Source organism: Carcharhinus amblyrhynchos, chromosome 11, assembly GCF_965287045.1.
Source record: "Carcharhinus amblyrhynchos chromosome 11, sCarAmb.v2.hapA, whole genome shotgun sequence".
NCBI classification, from domain to species: domain Eukaryota; kingdom Metazoa; phylum Chordata; class Chondrichthyes; order Carcharhiniformes; family Carcharhinidae; genus Carcharhinus; species Carcharhinus amblyrhynchos.
The window spans coordinates 43,681,168-43,700,228 of NC_137334.1; the positions used below are offsets into that span (position 1 = coordinate 43,681,168).

Sequence of the window (19,061 nt, forward strand, 5' to 3'; positions counted from 1 at the left end):
GAATCAATACAAGTTAAAGATCTAATAAATAAACAGATCTCCCATACTTGGTTTCCAAAATAAAAAGTTCTAATTACTTGCCACTAGGTAACTTATTGGGAATTACAGCTGTAGAGGTGAGACTTTCTAAAAATTAATTATAAGCAAATAACACCCTCCAGCATTCTTTGGTTTTGATGATTTTTTTTAATCACTCAATACATCTGTTTAAAAATGAGTGCTTACAAATACATCAGGATACTGACTGCCAAAGTTCAAACTGTAGAACAAGACGACACAAATTATTTCTGCAGAACCAAGCTACCCATTAGAAAACAAATGGTCTAATTCAGATATACTTCACATTTCAGTTCTTTTCCAAGGAAACACACCTCCTTGAATAATCAACCATATTTTAATGAGAAATTAAATGGAACCTCTAAACAATGGAAGTACCCTTCCATTAAAGACACATACCACTATACAGAGATAGTTCGCCCATTAATTATACATATTAATTATACATTCCTTCCCCACCCACCATCTCTTGCCATAAAGACAGAGGTATGCTGGCTGTCCTTTATCATAGAATGTTACAGCACAGAAGAAGGCTATTCAGACCATTGTGCATATGCCAGTTCTTTGAGAGAGCGCTATCAAATTAGTCCCCACTCCTGCCATGCTCCTTATCAGCCTGCAATTTTTTCCTTTCAATATTTATCCAATTGTTCACACCTTTCTGCAAACTATTGTTATTAACGATATATTAAGATGTACTCCTGTTGCAAGCAAAGACTGAATTATGCTAAGTTTCACAAAACCCCCAAAAAGATTTGGATGCAAATTCTCTCATGGAGCCGTAGCTATAACTGTATCATTGATTCACCAGGCAGCCATAACTTTCTCAAGATGGTCTACTGCTGGGACCAATTCACCACTGCCCTCTATGATGTAGAAAACCTTCAAAAAACATTGATTTCCCAGTGCAGCTATACTCCTGCTCCATGATGCACAGAAGATCCAAATCAGTAGTATCCTCTTGACAGTGTCCCTGCAGACCAAACTGTCAGTGTCTAAAAATTTGAGAGCAAGACAGCATAATTCATTTAGGCGGAGGCCCCACTATCTCTTCATCTCCTTACTCTGTGCCTCTCCCCTGCTGGCATCCCGAGTCTCAGCCAGTTCTGGTAGCATGGCCAACAAGTGTCACTGAGTAAAGCTTCCCATGCTTGTTGCTATTTTGCTCTCCCTTGTCAGATGGGCACAGGATGATGGCAGTAGCAGGACCAACCAGAATAATCGCTAGAGTTACTCCAATCATAGGTTCCTTCTCCCCAACTCTTGCTGATCCTCCATTATTCACAAAACTTTCTAAAAGTTTAGCTGCATACTCTTCAATACCAGCACCTGGAAATAATACACTTTTCTAGATACACAAGTTATGCCTACAGCCATACTTATCTTTATTTGTGATATCTAAATGCAAACTTTTGCTCTTCCAATGGAAAAAAGCATCCCAAGGTGCTTTGTAAAAAAAACAGCACAAAAACATAGCTCCTAATCTTCAACTCACTGTCTATGTCTGTAAGGAGGTTCTTAAAAGAGGGGCCTAAGAAACCAATTATAGAGCAATGGGGGGAATGCACAAAAGGCCTCACAAATCTTATCGAGTTTTTTGAAAAGGTGACCAAAGAGGTGGATAAGGGCAAGGCAGTTGACGTGGTGTATATGGATTTTAGCAAAGCCTTTGATAAGGTTCCCCATGGTAGGCTACTGCAGAAAATGCAAATGCATGGGATTGAGGGTGATTTAGCAGTTTGGATCAGGAATTGGCTAGCTGATAGAAGACACGAGGGTGGTGGTTGATGGGAAATATTCAACCTGGAGTTCAGTTACAAGTGGTGTACTTGAGGGATCTGTTTTGGGGCCACTGCTGTTTGTCATTTTTATAAATGACCTAGGTGAGGCTGTAGAAAGATGGGTTAGTAAACTTGCTGACGACACCAAAGTCGGAGGAGTTGTAGACAGTGAGGATGGATGTTACAGTTTACAGAGGGACATAGATAAGCTGCAGAGCTGGGCTAAGAGGTGGCAAATGGAGTTTAATGCGGAAAAGTGTGAGGTGATTCACTTCGGTAAGAGTAACAGGAGTACAGAATGTAGGGCTAATGGAAGGACTCTTGGTAGTGTCAACGAGCAGAGAGATCTCAGTGTACATGTGCATAGATCCCTGAAAGTTGGCACCCAGGTTGATAAGGTTGTTAAGAAGGCTTACGATGCTTTGGCTTTTATTGGTAGAGGGATTGAATTTTGGAGCCATGAGGTCATGTTGCAACTGTACAAATCTCTGGTGCAGCCGCACTTGGAGTATTGCGTACCAGTCTGGTTGCCGCATTATAAGAAAGATGTGGAGGCATTGGAAAGGGTGCAGAGGAGGTTTACCAGAATGTTGCCTGGTATGGTGGGAAGGTCTCATGAGGAAAGGCTGAGGGTCTTGAGGTTATTTTCGTTAGAGAAAGGTTAAGAGGTGACCTTATTGAGGCATACAAGATGATCAGAGGGTTAGATAGGGTGGACAGTGAGAGCCTTTTTCCTCAGACGGTGATGGCTAACACGAGGGGACATAGCTTTAAATTGAGGGGTGGTAATTATAGGACGGATGTCAGAGGTAGGTTCTTTACTCAGAGGGCAGTAAGGGCATGGAATGCCCTGCCTGCAGCAGTTGTGGACTCGCCAACTTTAAGGGTGTTTAAATGATCAGTGGATAGGCAAATGGATAACATTGGGATAGTTCAGGTTAGAGGGTCATTAGATTGTTGCGCCGACCAGTGGAACCATCGAGGTCCGAAGGGCCTGTACTGTGCTGTAATGTTCTGTGTTCTAACTTCATCCCCAGCAGGTTGAAGGTAGTAACAAAGAGGTAAGGCACTGAAAGAATTTAAGGTATCAGGAGCCAGGGAGACAATGTTCATTGCTGAGCACAAGGAAGGGGAATGTGAGAGCAGGGATTGATGCTGGTATATGTGAAGCAAATGGAGGATGATGACAGAAGGCTGGGCAGCAGAAGCTTGGAAACAGTCTGGAGATGATAAAGGCAACAGCACAAATCAGTCTTTCAGCAGCAGGCTCACTCCTGTCCCAGTGTAAGTGGACAACGTAATGGAAGTGGGCAGCCTTTGTAATGGAAATGACATTGAGCAGAACTTCTGGTCCTGACTTCAAACTGTTTGGCACAACCGGAGACAGTGGCTAGGAAGGAGGATTTGAAGACAATAACTTTAAGTCATCACAATCTTTAATAGTGGAAATTATGGCTCCAGGCAGGAAGACTTCTGTCAAAGCCAAGGTTTGCAAGCAGTGAGCTACATTTATGTCAAAGTCATGATGTCAGCACAAATATCCATTCGACTGGGGATGGTAAGGTCAATGTTTATGAGTGTGCAGGTATTCTGGAGGGAAGTAAGATAAGCAATGATTGTTGATCCATTGGTAAAATCTGAAATGGCAGTGGCAAGTGGAATGCAAGGTAGTTGGCAAAAATCAATTCCCAGTATGCGTGGCAAGCAAGAGAGGATAGGAGAGTTACAGTTACTAGTCACAGAGTTTCAGTTACTATACAATTCAGGAATTGATAGGTGTCTCAAATGTTTAGAGCATAGATGATAGCTGTGAAGTTATCAAGGGCATCTCAAGTTGTAGTGGAGAGTATGAAGACGGAAGAGTGGGAAATGAAAGACGGTATGATTGGATGAAAAGAAAGGTGACAAGAGCAAAGGACCCATTCGGGATAATGAGAAAAAAGATAGAAAGAGTGGGTTTGGATCCTACAAAGGCAGCAAATGGGCTCTGAGGGAATTTAGAATGCGTAGGTAAGACAAGAAGACATGTTGTGTTGTGAACAGAAAATAGCCAATTTTCAAATATGCAACACAAGAATCATGTGTGGAAAGTAACTGTTTTATAGACAGATAGGAGTCAGCAGGAGTATCAAGGAACCAATAGCCAGGTTTGGAGTCCATGTGGGACAGTAAGTGAATCCAACAATGAGTGGAGGGGCAGATATGAAGTGGAAAAGAAAAGATATGCAAAGGTGCATGGAGAGTTAATCATGAATATGTGAAGTTGGTCTATCAAAGATACATTGAAGCCTCTGCTTTGGTAATGCACGCCAACAGATCCTGTATAAAAGGATAAGAGCAAGAAGCATTAGGGATGAAGTTCAAGAGCAGATGGACTATCCAGGGTCCTGTGAAAGTCAAATCCATGTGATCAGTACAGGTATTTCAAGGAACAGCTGCTGGGAGTGAGAAGCATAGAAGATCAGAAACAGCAGTAGTAGATGCTAGAACCAGTCCAACCTAATTCAATGAAGATTGCTGAAGAATAACTTATTTGTAGGTATTTGACTTAATGGAAATCAGTGAAGCAAACGTCATTCAGCAGCGAAGAAGAAACCAGAGTCAGATGGCAATTAGCTGGAAAAAACTGGAACTAGCTTAGACTGCAGTGAAAAACTCCAAGCAATGGAGTACAAAAATAAGGCATTAGACTAGGTAGTGAAATTGAGACAATCCAAGTTTTTATTTATTAGTCACATTAACACTGCAATGAAGTTACTATAAAATTCCCCTAGTCGCCACACTACTGCACCAGTTCAGGTCGATGTACCTAACCAGCACGAGTTTCAGACTGTGGGAGGAAACCAGAGCAACTGGAGGAAACCCATGCAGACATGGGGAGAATGTGCAGACTCTGCACAGGCAGTGACCCAAGCCGAGAATCGAACCCAAGTCCCTGGTTCTGTGAGGCAGCAGTGCTAACCACTGTGCTGCCCCAAGAGATTAGAATTTCCACGCAGTCGCAAAACATGGAGGTCACAGCAAAACCAAGAAGTCAATGATAGACTTCAGACCAAGAGAAAGCAACTTTCTATCTAGGCACTAAAAAAGCAGGATAGGGCAGAGACACCGGTAATGCACTGACATACAATCTTAATACTCAGCAGGTAACAGCAGAAAGTGGGTGATACTGTAGGCTGATACAGGTTAACTTAAAACGTGAATCAATTGAGCAGCAGTGAAAAATCACGGCAGTCATATCTTAGTCCAGCGCAAACCTGATGGTAGAAATCCAGGATATTAAATTTGAGCAAGAATTCAAACCATTCATAACACAGCAAAAGCACAGAACAAGCAGGGTCAGCAAATTGAGCAATGTACTCTGATACAGGTGGATTACAACTTGCAGCTTGCACTAAAACATATGCACTATTCCAGGCAGGAGACTTTAAGCAGATAGGTAAAAGAGATGGAGGGAAAAACAAAAGGAGGATAGCAGATAACATTATAAAGTAGAGCAGTTCAAAAAGAACTATAAAATCCAGGGGTCATCAACACTCCCGATTATCCGGGTCTCGTATTTAATCCTTTCCCAAGTAGCCCCATGCCTTGCAGGAATAAGAACATAAGAAATAGGAGCAGGAGTAGGCCATCCGGCCCTTCGAGCCTGCCCCGCCATTCAATAAGATCATGGCTGATCTGTCGCTGCTCAGTTCCACTTTCCCGCCCTCTCCCCATAACCCTTAATCCCCTCTCCTATCAAAAACCCATCAACCCGCGTCTTAAAAATATTTAGCGAGGCAGCCTCCACCACTTCAACGGGCAGAGAATTCCAGAGATTCACCACCCTTTGAGTGAAGAAGTTCCTCCTCAACTCCGTTCTAAACCGCCCCCCTTTTATCTTGAGGCTGTGCCCCCTAGTCCTACTGTCTTTTTTGAGCGGGAAGAGTCTCTCCACCTCTATCCTATCCATCCCATTCATCATCTTATACGTCTCAATGAGATCTCCCCTCATTCTTCTAAACTCTAACGAGTACAAGCCCAGTTTATTCAGCCTCTCCTCATAGCTCAACCCCCTCAACTCCGGTATCAGCCTAGTAAACCTCCTCTGCACTCCCTCCAAGGCCAAAATATCTTTGCGCAGGTGCGGCGCCCAAAACTGCACACAGTACTCCAGCTGCGGCCTCACCAATGCCCTATACAGCTGCAGCAAGACCTCCCTACTTTTATATTCAATCCCCCTCGCTACGAAGGCCAGCATCCCATTCGCCTTCCTGACCACCCGCTGCACCTGCAAGCTGGGTTTTTGCGACTCATGCACAAGGACCCCGAGGTCCCTCTGCACCGTCGCCTGCTGCAGTTTTTCGCCACGTAAGTAATAGTCCTTCCTACCATTATTCCTACCAAAGTGGACCACCTCACACTTGCCAACATTAAATTCCATTTGCCATTTCCTGGCCCATTCGCCCAGCCTATCTAGATCCTTCTGTAGACTCTCCACACCCTCTGCACAATTTGCCGTTCCCCCAATCTTGGTGTCATCAGCAAATTTCGACACTCTACACTCGGTTCCCTCCTCCAGATCATCTATATAAATGGTAAAAAGCTGAGGCCCCAGCACCGACCCCTGGGGCACTCCACTAGTCACCATCCGCCAATCCGAATAGCACCCGTTGACCCCCACTCTCTGCCTCCTATTTGACAACCAATCCTCTATCCACGCTAACACCCTACCCCCAACTCCATGTCCCTCGACCTTCTGCAATAACGTCGTGAGGTACTTTGTCAAACACCTTCTGAAAATCTAGAAAGACCACATCCACCGGCTCTCCTCTATCCACCGCCCTAGACACATCCTCATAGAACTCCAGTAAATTTGTCAGACACGACTTCCCTTTAATGAAACCGTGCTGCGTCTGCTCTATCAAGCAATTCCCTTCAAGATGCCTCGCAATTTCCTCCTTAATGACAGATTCTAACATTTTACCTACCACAGACGTTAAACTAACCGGCCTATAATTCCCCACCTTTTGCCTGGCACCCTTCTTAAACAACGGCGTAACATTAGCCGTTTTCCAATCATCCGGCACTTCCCCGGAATCCAGCGACGTCTGGAAAATAACCACCAAGGCATCCACTATCACCTCCGCCATTTCTTTCAGAACCCTCAGATGCATTCCATCCGGTCCTGGGGACTTGTCCACAATCAGCCCCTCCAGTCTGTCGAGCACTGCCTCTCTAGTAACAGTAATGTCATTAAGACCCTCCAGTCCCACCACCTTTCCATCGCTAACGCCCGGCAAATTATTCACGTCCTCCTCCGTGAAGACAGAAACAAAAAAGTTATTCAATACCTTAGCCATATCCCCATCCCCTACCACTAATGTAATCCATGCTGTTATGCTCTCGAAAGCCAACCTTTATATGCTTTTATAAGTATCTATTTACAGGGGTACATTACGAACATGAACATCTAATCGAACTACCATAGTTTCGGTCTGTTCCTTTGTTATAGGAACCCAAATGATTCCTCAGTTAATGCCCAGCACCGACACTAAATTAAACACAGTTGATATTCAATAAACACGGGGCAGCATAGTGGCACAGTGGTTAGCACTGCTGCCTCACAGTGCCGGGGACCCAGTTGAATTCCGGCCTCAGGTCACTGTCTGTGTGGAGTCTGTACATTTTCCCCATGCCTGCATGGGTTTCTCCAGAAGCACCAGTTCCCTCCCGCAATCCAAATGATGTACAGGTTAGGTTAATTGGCTGTGATAAATTGACCCTGTCAGTGGATTAGCAGGATAAATATGCAGGGTTACAGGAATAGGGCCTGGACGGGATTGCGGTTGGTATAAAATGGCCTCCTTCTGCACTTAGAACTTCTATTCTACAAACAGTGTTTATGAACCTTGTATTTTCCTTCAGAACAAGCCTCCAGAAATGGATCCCAAAATTTGTGTCTCATATCCCAGACCACAAAAGTAGTAACTAGTTGCAGTCGAACTGAGCTTTCACCGTGCCTTTACACTGTAATTCCATTTTCTTCTCTCAGCCAGTCCTTCTTTTTCCCTCAGCCAAGCTAGCGCATGTAGGCCAATGGTACAAAGATATTGTATAAAATTTTCTTCACAACCTGAACATACTGAAGAGAATAAGTTCAGAAATCTTTTGTTTGAATACAACAACTTAAATGACAGCAAAAAGAATGTACCTTACCATTTAATCCATCCCCTTGATAAATACATAATAGGAGAAACTAAGGTACAATAAAATAACAGTAATTATCCAAGTGATCTAAATCTTTTGGAACCATCTTATAAAAGGAGTATTGGTTAAAAATAGAAAGGTAAATCAAATATGATTAATATAGCTTACAATACATAATTATCAAATTACCATAATTACAATGAAATTAAATATATGGTGAATAAAAATAGATGTAGCAATCAGCAACAGATGAGAATTGCTTATTAGATTCCAGAGAGAATCACTGTCTAATTGGAACTTTTCTTCAGTCTTCACTTTGTTGCCATTGTGGTTTCTCTAAAATACAGCTTTTCTGAATCTTTTTGAATGGACTCCCAAACATTAACTAGAACCAGGCTATCCACAGCCGAAGCATTCCTCATGTTGTGGCATACATTCTAGGTGTCAAATAATGAACATTATTCATAATTTCAAATGATTATTTGACTACTTTATAGTTATCAGTCTATTCGCCGCACTTATGCAAGGATATTTTGGCCTTGGAGGGAGTGCAGAGGAGGTTTACTAGGCTGATACTGGAGTTGAGGGGGTTGAGCTATGAGGAGAGGCTGAATAAACTAGGCTTGTACTCGTTAGAGTTTAGAAGAATGAAGGGAGATCTCATTGAGACATATAAGATGATGAATGGGATGGATAGGATAGAGGTGGAGAGACTCTTCCTGCTCAGAAAGGACAGTAGGACTAGGGGGCACAGCCTCAAGATAAAGGGGGGGGGCGGTTTAGAACAGAGTTGAGGAGGAACTTCTTCACTCAATGGGTGGTGAATCTCTGGAATTCTCTGCCCGTTGAAGTGGTGGAGGCTGCCTCGCTAAATATTTTTAAGACGCGGGTTGATGGGTTTTTGATAAGCGAGGGGACTAAGGGTTATGGGGAGAGGGCGGGAATGTGGAACTGAGCCACGACAGATCAGCCATGATCTTATTGAATGGCGGGGCAGGCTCGAAGGGCTAGATGGCCTACTCCTGCTCCTATTTCTTATGTTCTTATGTTCTTGCCCTGCTCCACTTCATAATTTGTACACTACTTCTTGACTTCATCTATAATTATGAGGAAGGACAGCTTCTGATCATATCTTCATTGCCATCAGCCTGAAGAACATTGTCATTCTCTCCAGTTTTTGCTCAACATCAAAAGACCTTAATAAGCCATAGATTCATCATGCTAAGTATCAGCAAACATGAACACACCCTCTTCAGTTCCTGCAAAAATCTTTGCATCACTGACCTTGACTCCTTCAGCTACCCCAGTTAGCAGCTACAGCAAGTTCAAATAGTCCTGACATTGGTGCACTTCTCAAACCAAAGCTCAGTTGACTCATCTATGTAATCAGTCACCAAGAAACGCTTCCTTTCATATCTGTAGCATCACCTGCTCCCAAATGGATTTCTCTCTGCAGCTGCTAAAACTCTCCAAATCAAATCTGCTCATCTCCAAATCAGCAAAGCTTGCATTTTCAACAGCACCAAGCTATTATCCCTGTCCTTGACAAACACACCATTTGTCATCCCAGTAAATTGATGTTACGATCCACTTTATCTTCAAATGCCATAACCAACCCTATTTCTGCAATTACCTCCCAATATATCTCAATAAGTGCCCTCAACTGTTCCAAGATCAGAAACTCCTACTGATAAAGGTTGTTGTGGAATTGACAGACAACATACGTGATCAATAATGTCAATGTTGCATCAGCTAAATTAGTTCACAATTGTAAGTGAAGATAGCAGAAGTGAAGCATTAAGAAATGTAAACAAATAAAAATCTTGGCTTTCTTGATGTTACATATTCATCAAGAGTGAATTAACTACACGTCTGTGTGCAAAAACAATTTAGTGCGAGGCTACCAACTTTCTCTGCGTCATCTGTTAAAATCACAATTTCAAAGCTATTATTGGAAAATTACTATTAAAAAACATACATATCTAGATTAGTTTTACTGTCAAGAGTTTTTATAAAAGTTAATAATCACCACAACATAAAATTATAATCACACAAAACAGCATTGTGTGTATCAAGACTATTGAAACATTTACTCCACTTATAAGCATCCCATGAAGTTGTTCATGCACAGTTAGAGAGAGAGGTTTTTTAAAATAATGGAAATGTTTATGGCTGATAGATAATAACACGAAGACCACTGATTTACAACAGATTTTTTTGATATTCGGATTTTATGATGCTTTGTAGAACAAATATCATGACTATAATTCTTATTTCGTGAACACAGTGAATAAGTGGTGCTTTGCTGCATTGGGGTGATCTGTACTTAGACAGTTCTAGACTTTGATAGATTGGAATGGGGATCTGAAGTTTACAAGATATACACTTTGACTACTGGGATAAAACCGAATAGGGAGGTCAATTATTCTATGGATGAAAATTAGGGAGCTTGGCAGACTCTATCAACAAAATACAGATGATAAATCAAGTGGTAACATGAGGCTCCAATTTAAATATTTAAAATTAGGATGAGGAAAAATATGATCTCTCTCAGCTATAGAACAACACTGACTTTTTTAACTAGTTATCCTAAGATCTGGCAAATGTTTTAAGACTGTACAAAACTTCATGTTGTAATTTACTCTGAGATAAAACTCCAGCCACATATCCATACCACTATCAAAACTCTCTACTGCCACCTCCATAATAATCATTTGATTCTGATCCTAGCTCAGCTCATCTGGTGCTTGAGCACTCCATTCATGTCTTCATCACCTCCAGGCTGGATTAGTGGTTCACCAATGCACTGTCCTGATGTGACTCCCAGCCCCAAAACAATGTGGTTGATTCTTAAATGCCCTCTGTAATGGCCTAGCAAGCCATTCAGTTGTATCAAATCGCTATGAGGTCCACAAAAAGGAATGAAACTAGGCAGATCACCCAGCATCGACCTCAACACTGTGGATACCTACACACATGGTCTGCAACCGTGCACAGTTCAATACAGCACCATCACCTTCTTAGGCTTGGCAATAAGAAAATCTGGCCTAGCCAGTGACATACACATCCCGTTAAAGTATTTTTTAAAAATTGAATTCTCATCATTGAGTGTTCCACATCATTAGAATCATGGAAACTTAAAAGTACAGAAGCAGATCATCCAGCTAGCTCTTCAAAACTGCAGTCATGCTTAGTTTCACATTCTTGTTTTTTGTTTCTCAAGTACCTGCCCAACTCCTTTATAAAAGAATTTAAGAAATTAGCTTCCACCATTTTTTCAAGTGGAGCATTCCAAATCTCATCAACTTGCAAATGAAATAATTTCTCCCCTAGGTCTTTTGTCAATGATTTTAAAATCTATACCAGCTAATTATTCATCCACACACACTCAGGAATAGATTTTCTCCATCTACTTTATAAACCTCTTATCCTGAAAATCTACATTTGATCACCTTCGTCCTTTTCTTTCTGAGGAAGAGAACAATCTTAAATTTTCCAAACTCTCCTCCAAACATACCACTCCATGGGTAATAGATGTTTCTCCTGAATTTCTTATTGGATTTATTGACAACTATCTTATATTTATGGTCCTTAGTTTTGGTATATATCATCATGTTGAAATATCTTTTTCACACCTGCTTTATCAACACTTCCATAATCTTAAAGAACTCACCTCTCAGCTTTCTCTTTTCTAGGGAAAAAAGTGCCAGCCTGATCAGCCTTTCCTAATATGTATATCTTCTCAGTTCTAGTATGATATTTGGGAATCTCTTTGCACTTCGTCCAATGTCTTTCATAAAGAGCTCTTCATGCTGTTTCATTAAAAGGGATTAGATGGAAAATGGACAAGTTCTAATTTATATATGTGCATCTGCTGTGCAAGCAGAGGAACTTTATGTCATTTAATACATTTCAAAAAAGGTCAGGCGAATGAATTAAAAAAAAGCATGATGCAGTTTCTGCAAAGTAGTATTTTGGACTTCCAGATTTTAGCATTTATGCACATATATGCCCTCACCAAAAATTGCTGTGCAAAATTTGTGCACCATTGTCTGATAGTAAATTCTGGTCCAATATAGGATTTCCAATAGTGAAATAAAGGACAACCCAAACTTTTTCTGAAAACATTTGGTGATTGATTTGGTCCCTCACTGAACAGCAAGTGAAGTACTTAAATAATGTTTATCTATTGTTATATGTTGCACTGCACTAGATAAGAGTTTTTCTCCATTATAAACCATCCAATGAATATACCAATCAAAGCCAAGTACAATCTTTAGGTGACGAGGGGCGGTGAGGTGAAAACAAGGATAATTGGACAAAGACTCAGAAGTTGTGCAATCCTCACTTTCAAGTCATATATTCTGTCCTCATTTTTCACAATATTTTGCTTTATGATCATTCACTGCTGAGCAGCAAAATATGGAAAACTTACAAAACAGAGTTGGTTGCAACATAAGCATTTCTCTGATACCAGCTAAGACCCTAAACGCCACTGAAGTATATAATTACAGTGGCACGTTTACATAGCCTGAGCCATTATAAATGCAAGCCCAGAAATCCAAGAAAAATGTTGACAACAGGAAGTTAGGATCTGCAGACATATTATAAATGAAAATGGTGCAAGGAAGTAATTAACCGTAACAGCAACTGGGAGGAACAGAACATTGGGTGTGAATGCAACAGATTTTATTAACTGAAGTTTCAAATCAAATCACTAATTATGTTAGAACTAGAAACAACCCTATGAAATAAACACATTTCTATTTGAACCTCATCTCTTTTTAACTAATAAAACAATTTTGCAGTCATACAACTATACACAAGTTCCGTCACAATACACCTTTCATACAATTACCTCAATTTTTAGGATTCACTGTTGAAAATGAGTATCAAAATCTATTATACTGAGTTAGGCATCTTTTTTAGATATGAAAGAAAAATTATAATTCACCATCACTAGTCAGATATCCCTTTGTTAATTAGCCAATTGTAGCATCTCCATAAACAATGCAATTTCTACTTGTGACTCAAGTGTTCATGAACAAAAAAAAGTGAGCAATACATTTCAATCTCAGCTTTGTGACAATAAAAGTGCTGTTTAGATAGTAAAATTAAAACAAGCATTTAACAGAAGGAAAATCCCTCTGGAGTTCCAAACATCTTTTCTTTCTCTTGAAAAGTTGTACACCATAAACAATTGCCAAAGATATTTAAAATAAAACAAAATGAACAGCAGGATCATAAGTAGAAATATTCATACCGTATACAACTCACCATTTTGTTTTACAAATGGTAAATAACTGACAATGCCTAATCTGAGTATACATTGCATACCCCTTCCTCAGGAATCCATCATAGTTAATGGCTGGATAGCGAAGATGATATGTTCTCACCTATAACTGTTACACATCCAGCAATCATATCTAGAAAGTCCTCCTCTGTGGGCAGCACTGACCCATTCACCTCTAATGCCTTTTCACAGTTATGCAACAATGCTGGAATTAATCATTGCCTCAGCACATTAGAGAAACATTATAATGTGGAGAGGATAATGTTTTGAAACTATGCTGAAATATAAATCATAACTTTTTTTCATCTCTTGAAAAGGAAAGCAAATTATCCTGCAGGAGGGCAGCACTGATCATGCACAGGAGCAAAGTTCCCTTTACTCTTTAACCAAGTGACTTTACTTTTAATTCTAGCCTTAGAAACATCTCCCCTACTAAGTTCAGCAATGTGAGCTGCTATTACTTTCTCCAACAACCCTTATAAACTAACCTGTACCTAATTATATCCAAAGGCCTGGGCCAGGACAAAGCTCAAAGTAAACTGAAACCACACAAATTTAATGCATCCACCACAACTTAACAGCCAATGGTATTTTCATTTTAACTATCTAAGGTGTCTTGAATTCAAAGCCAGGCAATATAACAGATGCCTTCTTACAAATTCAAACAAATAATAATGTGTTCCATGCAAAGTTCTCAGACTTGAAGAGCACAATTTAAATGAAGTAGTGTACAAGCAAAAACCCAGAGAGGCTAATTAATAAACTGTAAGTAAATGTTTACTCACAAGAAAATCACTCTTGCACCATCACACAAGTGTAATCATACATGAATATTTAAAGAGATTCTGAAACAAATTTATCAAAACTCTTTCAATATTTCCACCTTATAAAACTAATCAAGCATCAAACTTTAAAAATAAAATTACAGAAGCAACCAGCATTTGCTGAAGTACTGCCATCACCAAATTCACAATTGCAAGGATGAGTAAGTAATACATCACTTTTAAGACAGGTCAGCCTGCTTTGTTACCAGGAGACTGGAAGCATGATGCTCCTAAATAAAAATCTGATTTAAATGAAAAAAAGTTCTGTATTTCGTGAATATAACTAAAATGCATCTTGATTTTACCGACCACCATTAAAAGGTAAAAGGAAAAAAAGTAAATTTGTGCAAGTGGGGTACCCTAACCAACCAAAGCCATCCCACGACTGAATACAATCATTTAAAGGAGGGACGCTAACCATACAGCGCACTGGTACTTTGCAGGCAGAAAGGCAAGATGCAATTTAATGCTGAGAGAGAATGTGTCTCTCTCTCCCCTGCCCAGCATCAGGTGAGGGCACACTGCACAGAGGGAGGGAGAGCCACCTTCACCACCCAGCTCATTCACTGATGCCATCAGCTCCATGGGAGGGGAGAGGAATGAGGGGCGAGGGGGCAAAGACTTCAGCCCTGTTTGGAGGAGTGGGCAGGCGGTGCCCTCAGCCCGCGGGGGGGGGGGCAGGCGGTGCCCTCAGCCCCTTGGGGGGGTGGGGGGTTGGAGGGGCAGGCGGTGCCCTCAGCCCCTGGAGGGGGGGGAGGGGAGGCGGTGCCCTCAGCCCCAGGGGGGGGAGGGGGGGAGGCGGTGCCCTCAGCCCCAGGGGGGGAGGGGGGGAGGCGGTGCCCTCAGCCCCAGGGGGGGGAGGGGGGAGGCGGTGCCCTCAGCCCCAGGGGGGGGAGGGGGGGAGGCGGTGCCCTCAGCCCCAGGGGGGGAGGGGGGGAGGCGGTGCCCTCAGCCCCAGGGGGGGGAGGGGGGAGGCGGTGCCCTCAGCCCCAGGGGGGGGAGGGGGGGAGGCGGTGCCCTCAGCCCCAGGGGGGGAGGGGGGGAGGCGGTGCCCTCAGCCCCAGGGGGGGAGGGGGGGAGGCGGTGCCCTCAGCCCCAGGGGGGGGAGGCGGTGCCCTCAGCCCCAGGGGGGGAGGGGGGGAGGCGGTGCCCTCAGCCCCAGGGGGGGAGGGGGGGAGGCGGTGCCCTCAGCCCCAGGGGGGGAGGGGGGGAGGCGGTGCCCTCAGCCCCAGGGGGGGAGGGGGGAGGCGGTGCCCTCAGCCCCAGGGGGGGAGGGGGGGAGGCGGTGCCCTCAGCCCCAGGGGGGGGAGGGGGGGAGGCGGGTGCCCTCAGCCCCAGGGGGGGGAGGGGGGAGGCGGTGCCCTCAGCCCCAGGGGGGGGAGGGGGGGAGGCGGTGCCCTCAGCCCCAGGGGGGGAGGGGGGGAGGCGGTGCCCTCAGCCCCAGGGGGGAGGGGGGGAGGCGGTGCCCTCAGCCCCAGGGGGGGGAGGGGGGGAGGCGGTGCCCTCAGCCCAGGGGGGGGAGGGGGGGAGGCGGTGCCCTCAGCCCCAGGGGGGGGAGGGGGGAGGCGGTGCCCTCAGCCCCAGGGGGGGGAGGGGGGGAGGCGGTGCCCTCAGCCCCAGGGGGGGAGGGGGGGAGGCGGTGCCTCAGCCCCAGGGGGGGGGAGGGGGGGAGGCGGTGCCCTCAGCCCCAGGGGGGGAGGGGGGGAGGCGGTGCCCTCAGCCCCAGGGGGGGGAGGGGGGGAGGCGGTGCCCTCAGCCCCAGGGGGGGGAGGGGGGGAGGCGGTGCCCTCAGCCCCAGGGGGGGGAGGGGGGGAGGCGGTGCCCTCAGCCCCAGGGGGGGAGGGGGGGGGCGGTGCCCTCAGCCCCAGGGGGGGGAGGGGGGGAGGCGGTGCCCCTCAGCCCCTGGGCGGGGTGGGGGGTTGGAGGGGGAGGCGGTGCCCTCAGCCCCAGGGGGGTGGAGGGGGGGGTGGAGGGGCAGGCGGTGCCCTCAGCCCCAGGGGGGGAGGAGGGGGACAGACAGTGCCCTCAGCCCCTTGGGGGGGTGGGGGGTTGGAGGGGCAGGCGGTGCCCTCAGCCCCGGGGGGGGGGGGGGGGGGGTGGAGTTGCCCTGAGCCCGGGGGGTGGGCGGTGCCCTCAGCCCCTGAGGGCGGGGTGGTGTTCGGAGCTGCACCTTTAGCTCCCCGTGACTGGGGCTGTGATGTGCGGGGAGAGGAGGCCGATAACCCGGCTCCCCGCGGGCCGGGTCGGGGTCGGGCCCGGGCCCGGGCCACTCCGCTCCAGTCCGGCTCTGACAGCTGCGGCACGGCCGGCCGGCCGCCACCTACCTATGTGCGTGTCCTCGATGTGCTCGATAAGTTCAGCCAGGGTGTTAAAGGTGAGGCCGCATCCGCCGAAATTGCAAATGTTGGAGAAGAAGGAGGCGGCGGCTAAGGCTGTCATGGTAAAGCGACGCCGCGACTGGACTGGCTCCTTACTGCCGACCTCTCCCTTCACTCCTGCACCTTCATGTTAGCGGCGGCCGAGCCGGGCGGCCACACCGGAGCTGCCAAAAAAACCGCCTTCATCTCACTCAGGCTGCCCCGCGAGCCACGTGACCACAGGCAGCATGTGGCTCCGCAGCAGGAGAGAGCTGGCACTGTCTGTGTCCCGAACAGTTAGTACAAAATCACAGCCAAACTAGAGAGAAATACCCATCATACAGAAACATATCCATCCTAGAGAGATGTACCCATCATATAGAAACATATACATCCTAGAGAGATATACCCAAACTGGAGAGATATACCCATCATACAGAAACATATCCATCCTAGAGAGATATACCCATCATACAGAAACATATCCATCCTAGAGAGATATATCCAAACTATAGAGATATACCCATCATACGGAAACATATACATCCTAGACAGATATATCCAAACTAGAGAGACATACCCATCATACAGAAACATATCCATCCTAAAGAGATCTACCCAAACTAGAGAGATATACCAATCATACAGAAACATATCCATCCTAGAGAGATATACCCAAACTAGAGAGATATACCCATCATACAGAAACATACCCATCCTAGAAAGATAAACCCAAACTAGAGAGATATACCCATCATACCGTAACATACCCAAATGAGAGAGATATACCCATCATACAGAAACATACCCAAACTAGAGAGATATACCCATCCTACAAAAACATATACATCCTACAAAATCAGCTATCCCACAAAATACATGTCCGTCCCACAAAATAATATGCCCATCCTATAAAATACATGCCCATCCTACAAAAAAGTCCATCCCACAAAATACATGTCCATCCTACAAAAATATGCTCATCCCACAAAAAATGCCCATCCTAACCAACTAAGAGAAATACCTTTTCTCTTCCACCTTACATTTTTGGATACAATACGCCGTGGAATCCAGAACTGAAATCATACAGAAACATACCCATCCTAGAGAGATATACCCATCATACAGAAAGATACCCATCCTAGAGAGATAAACCCAAACTAGAGAGATGTACCCATCATACAGTAACATACCCAAACTAGAGAGATATACCCATCATACAGAAACATATACGTCCTAGACAGATATATCCAAACTAGAGAGATATACCCATCATACAGAAACATATCCATCCTAAGGAGATATATCCAAACTAGAGAGATATACCCATCATACAGTAACATACCCAAACTAGAGAGATATACCCATCATACAGAAACATATCCATCCTAGAGAGATATATCCAAACTATAGAGATATACCCATCATACGGAAACATATACATCCTAGACAGATATATCCAAACTAGAGAGACATACCCATCATACAGAAACATATCCATTCTAAAGAGATATACCCAAACTAGAGCGATATACTTATCATACAGAAACATATCCATCCTAGAGAGATATACCCATCATACAGAAACATACCCATCCTAGAGAGATATATCCATACTAGAGAGATATACCCATCATACAGAAAGATACCCATCCTAGAGAGATAAACCCAAACTAGAGAGATATACCCATCATACAGTAACATACCCAAACGAGAGAGATATATCCATCATACAGAAACGTACCCAAACTAGAGAGATATACCCATCCTACAAAAACATATCCATCCTACAAAATCAGCTATCCCACAAAATACATGTCCATCCCACAAAATAATATGCCCATCCTATAAAATACATGTCCATCCTACAAAAATATGCTCATCCCACAAAAAATGCCCATCCTAACCAACTAGGAGAAATACCTTTTCTCTTCAACCTTACATTTTTGGATACAATACGCCGTGGAATCCAAAACTGAAATCATACAGAAACATACCCATCCTAGAGAGATATATCCAAACTAGTTAGATATCCCCATCATACAGAAAGATACCCATCCTAGAGAGATAAACCCAAACTAGAGAGATATACCCATCATACAGTCACATACCCAAACTAGAGAGATATACCCATCATACAGAAACATATACATCCTAGACAGATATATCCAAACTAGAGAGATATACCCATCATACAGAAACATATCCATCCTAAGGAGATATATCCAAACTAGAGAGATATACCTATCATACAGAAAGATACCCATCCTAGAGAGATAAACCCAAACTAGAGAGATATACCCATCATACAGAAACATATACATCGTAGACAGATATATCCAAACTAAAGAGATATACCCATCATACAGAAACATATCCATCCTAAGGAGATATATCCAAACTAAAGAGATATACCTATCATACAGAAAGATACCCATCCTAGAGAGATAAACCCAAACTAGAGAGATATACCCATCATACAGTAACATACCCAAACGAGAGAGATATATCCATCATACAGAAACGTACCCAAACTAGAGAGATATACCCATCCTACAAA

At 44.1% G+C, this 19,061-nt stretch overlaps 1 protein-coding gene across 2 annotated transcripts in view; it reads right to left on the reverse strand.

Moving 5' to 3' along the window:
• The window catches only part of LOC145350078 (juxtaposed with another zinc finger protein 1-like), a 127,370-nt gene extending 110,641 nt beyond the window's left edge, over positions 1–16,729 (reverse strand). The window contains exon 1 of one of the 2 annotated variants that reach the window (XR_013888160.1): positions 16,469–16,585. Coding sequence is in view for 1 of the 2 variants with exons in the window: in XM_080198941.1 (XP_080055067.1) it covers positions 16,469–16,583 (115 nt within the window). In the remaining variant the exon portion in view is untranslated. Of the gene's footprint in view, positions 1–16,468 lie in introns of both variants that reach the window. The other variant, XM_080198941.1, reaches the window with a different exon arrangement.
• Between the last annotated feature and the right edge of the window lie 2,332 nt (positions 16,730–19,061).